This window comes from Hoplias malabaricus, chromosome Y (genome assembly GCF_029633855.1).
Source record: "Hoplias malabaricus isolate fHopMal1 chromosome Y, fHopMal1.hap1, whole genome shotgun sequence".
Lineage (NCBI taxonomy): Eukaryota > Metazoa > Chordata > Actinopteri > Characiformes > Erythrinidae > Hoplias > Hoplias malabaricus.
The window spans coordinates 76,411,333-76,422,203 of NC_089820.1; the positions used below are offsets into that span (position 1 = coordinate 76,411,333).

General features: G+C 39.2%; 2 protein-coding genes across 2 annotated transcripts; both read right to left on the reverse strand.

The window, feature by feature from the left end:
* Positions 1-8,134: 8,134 nt before the first annotated feature.
* On the reverse strand, positions 8,135-9,193 carry LOC136678531 (chemokine XC receptor 1-like). The gene has a single exon (XM_066656579.1). It carries the CDS (start codon positions 9,191-9,193, stop codon positions 8,135-8,137), a length of 1,059 nt encoding a protein of 352 aa, XP_066512676.1.
* LOC136679249 (chemokine XC receptor 1-like) lies at positions 9,081-10,748 on the reverse strand. Its single transcript, XM_066657674.1, has 2 exons — positions 9,648-10,748; positions 9,081-9,217 (listed from the first exon to the last, which is right to left on the reverse strand). Exon 1 carries the CDS (start codon positions 10,738-10,740, stop codon positions 9,682-9,684), a length of 1,059 nt encoding a protein of 352 aa, XP_066513771.1. The 5' UTR covers positions 10,741-10,748; the 3' UTR covers positions 9,081-9,217; positions 9,648-9,681.
* Positions 10,749-10,871: the final 123 nt, after the last annotated feature.

Consider the following 10,871-nt stretch of genomic DNA (forward strand, 5'->3'; position numbering starts at 1 on the left):
AGTGCATCTGTGTAAAGTTGAAAGTTACTGTAACACTATCCAGTGTTTGAATTGTTTGACATCACAATGATTCTGGTCTTTGATTGGTTCTTTGATTGTTTTGATCTTTCAAAATACATGGGAATACAGGTATCACAAACTCTTAAAAGTACAATACTGTGCTAGAGAGCACAACCTAACATGACAAAACACTAAGTCTGTTCATATGTCCAGCCATTACCACAGGGCTTTGCAGAGGACGAACTGTAACTGGGGTAATTGAATTATTTTCTGAATTATGCAGTTTGAAGTCTCAAGAGACAACAGACAAGGTGTGAATATTTGATATTACATATACTGCTCGCGTTGATTGGAATAGGATAATGCTATATTTATAAAGGCGAAGAAAAACATAAATTATTTTATTATAAGCTTGTTAGAGAAAAGAAAGCTGGGTTGGGGGAGAGGGAGAAAGAGAGTCGTAAACAGCTAGGGCAGGTGTTGACGATGCAAATGAAACGGATGACAGATGGCGAGCTTCTCTGTCGCTCACTGTGCGGATAATGGATGAAGGTAATCAAATTCCTGTGTGGCTTTGTGACTTTCTCCACAACTTTGTCATCAATAGTGCCATCAAAAGAAGCCGCATAACCATCTCAAGGAAAGAGGACACACACACACACACACACACACACACACACACACACACACACACACATACAAACTCTATCTCTGTCTCTTTTATGTAAAGATCATAAAAAATAAATATGTCGGTACTTTCAGCAAAGCGAAGCGAAAAATTACAAAGTTGCTTTTATCGCTCTTTTCATGCTTGAATGTTACAGCATGTGGCCTTCCTGGGAGCCAACCCAAAGACTCAGCTTGAATTAATGAAATTTGTGAAACGTAATAATTTATATATATATATATATTTTTTTTTTCAGTCAAAACAGCCATTGTGTACATACTATTTATTGTTCAACAGATATTTCTAAGGACACTTATAATATATACAATAATCCACCTGCATTACAAGAAGGAATGTCACACCTACAGAAGAGTTTCAAAAACAGGAGATAAAAAATGCGGCGAATATTGGTTTTCTCATTAGGCAAATTAGCCATGCAAGACCTGGTGTCTTCGCCACATAAACAGTACATAAAAGAGACAGACTATATCCCTTTTACCACAACTAAACACAGTAGGGCTCTTAATATTACATCTGTGACATGCTTTGGTCAAAACACTACAAGGTTCATAATATGTCTCATAAAGCTTTATTCTTTGAATGAACATTTACCTCGACTGGGGCTTCAGAGGTGTTTCTCTCCACACTTCCACTGTGAAAAGACAGCTCAACACTATATGGGTGTGAAAGGAAGTGGAGCTGTCAAGAAACAGCTACAGAAAAGAAGAACATTTGTAAATAATAATGAAAAAGAAACAACATTGCATCTGACTGCTCTACAGCCCAGCACTGACACTGACCCACACTGTACTGTATACTCCTCAACACAAAGCAAACCCTTTACCTGTGCACACAAACCATAGATGATGCTATATCCATGGTCATGACAACAGCCACAGCAACGACTGAATTATTAATTATATGTGTGCTTGTGTTTCTATGTTAAATGTTATACTGAGCATTAGACTAGATTTTGAATTTAAAAGAAGGAGAATAAAAACATGTTTGTGAGATATGGGTGGGTTTGTGGCATTTAAAAAGAAAATCACACGTTATTTATCTTCTCCTGCAAATGTTGCATCAATGTGCTAATTACACTTAACACAATCTCATGGCACTGCGGCATATTGGATTAGAAAGGTGTTTAAAATCAATCTCAGAGAGGGTGCCTGTGTATAAGTATGTGTGTGCGGGTTTGAGTGTGTATTTAGCCCATTATGGGGACCAGATGTCATCAGTGTGATTGGAAAGTGTTTTCATGTTGGGGACATTTGTTGTTTTGTTTATACCAGCTGCTATTAGCAAAGAGTAAAAGAGGCTGGTCAGGTCTTTTAGGGATGGAGTTGAAGGTTAGGGTTAGCCTTTAGCACAGAGAACGCTGAAATACCACCACAATGACAGGAATACAGAAACATATGTGTGTATGGTGTGAAATACTTGTTTTGTTATTGTTACCAGCTTGTTCTCAGCCTTTATGTATTTTTTCCCTTTTCTCAAAGCTAAGTTGCTGTGACAGCGATTTACATGACAGGTTGTTGCTAACAGGAAATGTTGCTGGAATAAAAAAACACGGCTGTGGGCTGTCATTTTCAGTAGCTCCGAAGAAATTTAAATTCCACTGCTTTTGAATAGCGTCATGGATAACTACACAGTTCAAGCCTTTCCTTATATCTCCACGGGAAGTTAGCGGGAGGGTTTGTAATCAGATGATGGTACAGTATATCAGGACTAAAAGAATGCCAGCTTCTCAGCATCTAATTACCTTCACTGTGTCTCATACATGCCTGCAATGATCTGTGAGTAAACAAACTCGCTGGAGGAGGGACATGCATGGACACACCATCTAGAGACTGGAGAACATGTATAATATCCTATCTAAATATATATGTATATATAGGAATAGTTATACAACACGTAACAGTATGCTGCATATATATGTTAAAACTGCCGTGTCTGATCCAATCATACCATTGCAACACAGACTACCACACCACCAGCGTGTCAGTGTCACTGAAGTTTTGAGAATGATCCACCACCCAAACCAAACCTGCTCTGTGGTGGTCCTCACAATTTTAGATCAGGGTGAAATAGTGCTAAAAGTATGCAGAGTAACAAATTAACTACGGTCTGTAATTGTTAAAATATCAAGTGCGCATCAACATTATACATATATAATAAAATGTTTGTATGGGACACACACAAACACACACAGATACCCACAAACCCAGTGAATGTACACAGATGATGATGATGATGATGATGGCCTTGGAAGGTGTCATGGCTGACAGAGCGCTATATCCTCGGGCACTTGCTGCCAAGCTGCCAGTCTGCTCCGTCACACCTTCCTGCTTTTAAAGATTGCCCTGCAGAGCCAGCCATAGCCCAGGAGAGTTACGAGGCTGGAGCCCAGCCAAGAAAAGCCCACCAGAGTGAGGGGAGGAGACGAGGGGACGAGGGAACGCACAAAAAAGCCCAACTGCCACCCCACTTCACTCCAGAAGGGCATAATCAGAACATAGACTTGATCCCAAACTGATCCCTACATCCACCTGCAGAACCAATCAGATTAGAAAGCCTGTGTCCAGATATATATGCACATACATGAAGGCCCACTTCCACTCCGCCCCCCCGCCCATCTCCCTCAGCCCCTGCTCCAATACACCCTAACGACAATAGAATACAGAATGTAAATGAGGCCGTTATTACGCCACCACGTTCATCAAGCTGGCCCTGGAAAGACTTCAATGGCCCTGATGAATATGCATGCAAATTTGTTAATTAAGTTAATTATTCCGCCGCAAAAAAAAAAAAAAAAAAAAAAAAAAACAGCATTCGTCTTCCCAAGGACATTCTGCCGATGATTTTAACATGTTTCTACCATTAGTCATGCACCATGCAGTTTCAAATCACTTATGTCCACTTATTTATTTATTTACTTTTTTATATGTCTATTTATTTAAAAATGTTTTGTGGCTTTTATCAAAAAAGGGAATGCAGAACTGGAGTTGTGTGTGTGATTTAAGACAGGGCGGCCTACAAAATGTCAAAAAAAGAGGTTTAACAACTCTATGTATCTTTGAAATTGAAAGAAAGGACTTTAAAATGTTGAATATTAATGTTCAGTACTACTCTAAAGTCAGTGACCACCCATTCAGTGTTCCATTTTACACGTTGGTCCTCTTGCCTTTGTTTCATTTTGTGTTACCTTTGTGATGGTCAGTTCATAACACACCTGCAGCTTCAAGCAAATGACTTTATAATTTTGTCTCCATTACCTTTTGTAAAAAAACAAATTCCTGACTGCTGCACATCCTTTCAGACCCACTAGGGCCATAACCAGCTGTAGACTTTGCAGAGTATTTGAGGTTAATGTAATGAGCTCATTTTGTCCATTAGATCATTTCTCATCATGAGCGAACACAACGTATGCAGAAGGTATTTTTGCAGCTGTAAAAAAACATACAAAGTTTTGATATGAAAGTGTTTCTGTACTATGACTCACCTCAGTAGGTATGAGAGGGCATATCAACAATGTAACATACAGAACTCTGCAACCTCAACCCAAACAGTTATATCAGATCCTATATATTCAAACTAAGAAACAACACAGACGAGCAGAGGCACAGACAGGGCTACAGACATCCAGACTTACAGAAAGACAGAAAAAGTGACAGCAAGGGAGGGGTCCTACTTCTGACAAACAAGAGATTAAAACTAAAATCCTCAGAAGAACAGATGTGTATCTGACTCAATTAAATCTACACCTGGCATTTTAAATTCCTTTAATAAACCATAGCATTTCAGCCAGTTCTACAGGCTCAGTATGAGTTCCAGACAGAAAAAAATAAAAATAAAAAAATAAACAAAATAAATAAATATTATATAATAATATAATAAAAATTATAAAGAAAAGGTTAAAATAAGCCATTTTTTCAATTTCAATGTGAAAAGTAAAAACAAAAGTACAGCTAAAAAGGTATAGAATAATAAAAAAATATGACATTAATTTTTGTATCAGGTATACTTTTAAAATATAAATGCCCTCATAAAACCAGGCAGTAATTCCAGATTAATCATTTTTATTATTATTATTAATATGATGATTGTGCAGTACATTTTTTCTTTTTTTTTATTATCCTCTACAACTAGAGGGTTTTTTATTATCCCCCAAACAACCACATGAACTAGCATGCTAGTCACCTTACTTGCCCAGCTAACTACACTGTTAGTGATACAGTGGTTAAGATATTGCTAATACTGAGAACACCTCTTAGGACTTGCCCTTTTAGCCAAGACAATGACATTTGTCTGTAACTGTAACTGTCTGTAACTAAAGACAGAAAATCAAACATTTCTCTCATTGTTACTTTTCTTATTTTGTGAAGGTTTAAAGTTCTGTTGCTGCAGGCCACTATTTTTTCAACATTACTACCCTGACTTCCATCCTATTTATTTTTAGATTTTACATTTGTTATTGTGTGTACATTTGATGCACATTTGAATGACGTTTATTGCAGTATAACATTTTTACATTTCAAATTCCTTTTATAAGTAACTGGTAACTGCATACTTAATGAAGTAACAAGAAGTAAATAATAAAAAAAAGAGGCAGCACCTGAAAAGAGGAGCATGTTCTCAGGGCAGAGAAGGCTGATGAGACGCATTCAAGTAGAAAACAACAGCTGTTTAGCTCCTGGCTACAAACCTAAGTAACATTTGCCAAAGAGGTACAGAGACAGTGAAGGAGGATGTCTTTCAAAATCATAGGAGGAAACAGATGCGGTATGCTGCTTTATCTACTCTCCACCCTTCTATGCTCATTCCTAACTGTTTACGTTTTATAAAATGCTATTAAATATTCTTGTGTTTTGGTAATTATCTGCAAAAAATAACCTTATCTCTAGTGTTAAGCACAAAATGATAAATGACATATGGACCCTCCAAAGAGGATAAAATGTCAATGATTTTAGGAGGCTCATTACTCCAAATTAAATACTATTCTTACCAATTATTAAATTAACATAACATAAACTTATACATTTGGTGGAATAAGTACTTTATTCAGAAGGTCAGTTTGTATCTTTATTTGTATTTTCCCTTACAATTCTGCACTTCAGAATGACATTGTGACTATACAGGAAGTCACAGGACTTTTATTTATTTGATATGCTACATGGCCACTGGAAAAACTTGCCCTTAAGTCAACATGGCGGCCATGTTCCGGACATAGCCTAAAATATAGGCCCCTTCACCCATTACCTGGGGGATTCTGATAAAAGGGTGTCCTGTGACTCTTGACTCACCCTGTAGATGACTTGTTTAATCTCAGTTTGATTCATGTTTGACGTAACCTTTGACTCTAATCATGTTTATAAGTAAGGTGTACCCTAGCAATATTCTTCTAGCAGATAAACTGCAAATAATTGTTTGTGGAAAGCCAGGGCAGAAAAAAAGCCTGTTACTCATTTTTAAATGAACTTGAAGAAATTTAGGAAATAACATACCACATAATATGGGCTAAACCCTCATTGCTACATACATTATGCGTCATAATCTGAAATCAGCATGATTTGTTTGCTTTAAGCTAAATTCTGCCCTTGTTTAGCATTAAAATGGATAGGTTTTCAAACTTCAGCACTACTTTAGCATAGGCATTTTTGCTTGGAATTGCCTAGAAGTAATAAATCTGGTACTAGCAGATGTACAGCACTAAATTAAGGCCAGTGAAAAGTCTGATACGTGTCTATTAATCAACTGGCTGAAGACATTATGGAGATACTGTACCTCATAAAGTAGTGCATTACAATCCCACTGTGCTAATTGCTACATTATTGAATCAGGAGAGTAATAACAGGAACAACACTATGCAGGCGCCTCCGGACTGCAACTGAATAGCACTGACATACTGTCAGCTACTGGCACAGTTACAGATGTGGAGATATTATACAGGGTTGCAAGCCCTTGGTATTTTTGTCCTGGGATTTCTTTAAGCTCTTACACCACGCTCCAGTGAAAACCAACCTTTTAGTCTCATATTCACGTATATTTATGTCCAGATAAATTTTATTCACATTCACATATGAGGTTATAAAAACATTTCTGAACTATGTATGTTGGCCTGAAAAATGTAACATCTCACTCCTGTCTCACTTCAAATGCTGAAAGTGTCAAATAAATATCAAAGTTTCAAATAATGAAAAACATTTAACCATTTAATTTATTTTCTAAAACCATTCAAGAAGAGTTCTTATTTGTTTTATGTACAAACTGCTCAACTCTGGTACTTCCAGTTTTAGACTTTCCCCTTTTGAACCAACCACAAGCAACACATTTGTCTACATTTTGCAGAATTTCATAGGAGAACTGTTTTTTTCTTCTTCTTTTCTTCCTCCTCATGTGCTTAGCTTGCGGTTTTTGGCACTGAGTATTGGTATTGGAATTTTAGCCAGAAAACACATTATCTCTCTGTGATGGTTATCTCTGCTCTGTAAACCACACAGTGTCTACCAGTGGCTCAGGGTTCAGAGCATTGCTGCCATCTACTGTACAAGAGAATGAGCTTATTACTTTAAAGCTGCTCAGCAACATTTATTTGTTCATAACGGCAAAAGGCAAATATCCTCCTACAGATTTACCTATTGCAACATCCCAGGAGGTAGATCTGCTTTTCGCTCTCAGATCCGTTTCTGTACTTTCAATATAACTCACTTCAGCATTTCCCTAATTGTTGAGGCATGAAGCCTTTCCTGTAAACAACAACAAGATTTGAATCTGTCCCCCAAGCCCCAAAAAAAGAAGAAAAAGGAAGATACCTTTTAAATATAAGATACTGTATATGTGCCTATATTTAATATGTTAATACAAGAATAGAACATCTGCATTCAGTGGTGAATACAAGCAGGAAACATACATAAAATAAATGAATAATGAGATATACTCATAGGAATTATAAATATTTGACATTTCAACACTTCAGAACACTGCAAACAATGGGTTTTTAAACATGAATTGTTTATCGGATGTAGCATTTCTCCTTAATTCATTTACTGGGCATGGAAAGGTTAAAAACTGCCTGTAATTGTTCTGTTGCTTTGCATAATTTAATCATAAAACAGTAAATGAAGGCATTCAGATTGGGTTGTGGAACTCTCCAGATTCAATGTTGTTCACAGTGTGATAGGAACCACACATCTAAAGGAATTTAGTGAAAATTGTTAAGTGAATTTACTGAGAAGGCTGTGTCTTGCTTGGGTCTTGCTTGAGTTTTCTGAGGTGACTTGATTTGTATCATTGCTATCTATAGCATCACTACCATGAAAAGGAAACCTCTACAATGTGTAATTTCACACCAGACCATTCTGAATAACTTTTTTCACATCCCAAGCGCTGATTCCCTTTTAAGATTAATAATAGAACATTAACATGTATGCTTCAAGGGGCTTAGGCCCACTTCTGATCCCTGAAACATCACACATTGGTCTGCCCTGACACAGAGGCATGGAAAGGAGTGCTCTGTGAGTTGAACGTGTGGCTCCTCTCTCTTTCAGACATGCGTCTGAAACCAGTGTACGACAGCAGATAGCTCCTAAACTTCACCCCGCCGAAGATCTGGATGAGTGGGTTAATGCAGCAGTGGCAGTAGGCTGTGATGTGAGTGATGTAATAAGCATAAACCAATCCTTTCTTCCATTCGAAAGTAGACAATGCCTCTATTTTCAGCAGCTTCAGTGACTCTAGAAAGACGGTGATGTTATAAGGCGTCCAGCAGAGGAAAAATCCAACAACTGTGGCCAAAATCAGCCACACTGTGTGCTCTCGGTTGTTGATCTGACACCGCCGGATGGTGCTCAGTATCTGAGTATAGCAGAGTATGATGACCCAAAACGGCAGGAGGAAGAAGACAAAAATCTGCACGTAACTGATTGTCAGCTCCAGCATCACTGATTGATAGTTGAAGACACACAACATGCCCTCTGAACTGCGTACAGTCTCTGAGAAAAGCACTTCTGGCAGGCTACAGAAGGTTGAGAATAGCCACACCGCAGTACAAGTCAAATGGGTGTAGAACCTTCCACGACGGGCGTCCAGCAACGAAATACGCAAGGCGTGTACCACTGCCATGTAGCGATGCACTGTCATACATGTTAGGAACATCATGTAACTGTAGAAACCCAAAAAGATTGCTCCACTGAACAGTTTGCAGGCCACATCTCCGAAGATCCAGCCCCAGATGTGGAAGACTCCCCATGGCACAAGTGTGAGGGTAAAGACCAGGTCAGAGACAGTGAGATGCAGGAGCAGGAGATTGGCAGAGCTTCTTAGGCCCTTGTGCTTGACCAGATACCAGAGCAAAAAACCATTTCCTGTGAGGCTGATGACAATGATTAAGCCATAGAAGGTGGCAGTGACTGAGCTGGCTGCCTGCAGCCCCTCCTCTTCTATTGGCAGGATGAGGTCTGAGTAGTTGTAATCATACAAAGTGTAACTGGAGTCATTTAAGACATGGTCCATACTGGCATCGCCCATAACCTCGGCACTGAAACGTTTTATCTACATAAAAAAGAGAAAGTTCTCATGAGAGAGGTGGTCCATGACCAGCAAAAAATATGAATGTAGTCAACATCTTATAGTAAATCAGTAGATGTACTGAACTGTGGCAAAATCAAGACGCTTTTAGAGCTTACCTTGACAAGGCTTCTGCGTATTTATTACCAAGACTAGCTTGGCTAACCTACTTGTAGTCAAACATACAGGAAAGGACACACAATATGGTATGTCTTCCTGTCCAACCCACAACCCAACCCAGTATGATGCTTCATGCTTCAAAAAGTATGGCTGAGCTGTGCTGATAATTTCACAGTTGCTTTGAAGTTTGGGACGTATGGCAGATAGGCTGCTATATTTATAACCCGAGCAAATTATAACAACTCTCTTTCTCATAACAAATATTGAAATCTCATAGTAAATATAATAAACGTACCAATTTTTATCGCAGAAGTCATCATCCTCTTCTCTTAAACTGTCTTGAGCTCCATTTGATTTTGCTCTTTGGCTGTGAATATGTCGACCCGCTCCACTATTGATTGCTGCATTAAGTTGGAGTGGCTGGGCTCTGTGTGTCTCTCTTGGTGCTGAATTTGCCTCAGTTCAGCAGAGCAGAAGAGAAGACTGGAGAGGATTTTCCTGGACCGACCCCTGAGCATGTATAGCAGTGGATTCACACAGCAGTGGAAATAGGCCAAGATACGACAGGCAACAAGTGCATGGTTTAGTTCGGTCTTCTTGTCGCATTCCTTAGGATGGTACTCTGCCTGCACTATCATGAGAATGTGGTAAGGTCCCCAGCATATCACAAAAGCCACCACTATGCACAAAACAACCAGAACGGTTCTGTACTTCTTCTTGCCTGAGGTGGACATGAGGGTGTGCAGGATTTTGCCATAGCAGAATGTGATGACTGTCAGTGGGAGGAAGAAGAGCAAGATGACCTGAGCATAATACTCCATGTGGCCCCCTTGGGAGGGGCTGGCATTGCAGGTTTTGGTAAACCCTATATGTTGAGTATTAGAGGTCAAGGCATCTTTCAGACAAGCCCCCACGCTGATGACCCACGCGCCCACACAGGCTGCCTTTGCTAAACCGAGCCTGCGTCGGCGGGTCAGCCACTGGCTGCGGACCACTATGGCAAAGAAGCGGTCCACAGTCATGGCTGTCAGTAGAATGAGGCTTCCATAAATTCCCACAAAATAGGCTCCAGTTAGGATTTTACAAGCCACGTCCCCGAAGATCCATTTGTGGAGGTTGTCAACAGCCCAAAACGGAAGTGTCACTGTAAACAATAGGTCAAAGACAGCCAAGCAGAGGATGAAGAGCATGGTCACTCTCTTGAGGTCCTCAAAACGAGCTAGGCCATAGAGGAGCAGGCTGTTCCCAATGAGGCTGAATATACAGATCACGATGTAGCTCCCTCCTGTGATTTCAGCATAACTGCTCTGTTCGCAGAGGGTGATCAATTCTTCTCCATCATAGTTATATTCATATGAGTCATTCACACTGCTGTTATTGATGTCCATGTTAATAGACACTTGACAGGAGTAACATGATGATAACAGAGAATTAGACAAATTATCCAATGTCATTCTTGTATTGACCTTAAAATTACAGACATTTATTTTACTAGAGCAGACATATCACATCCACCTAC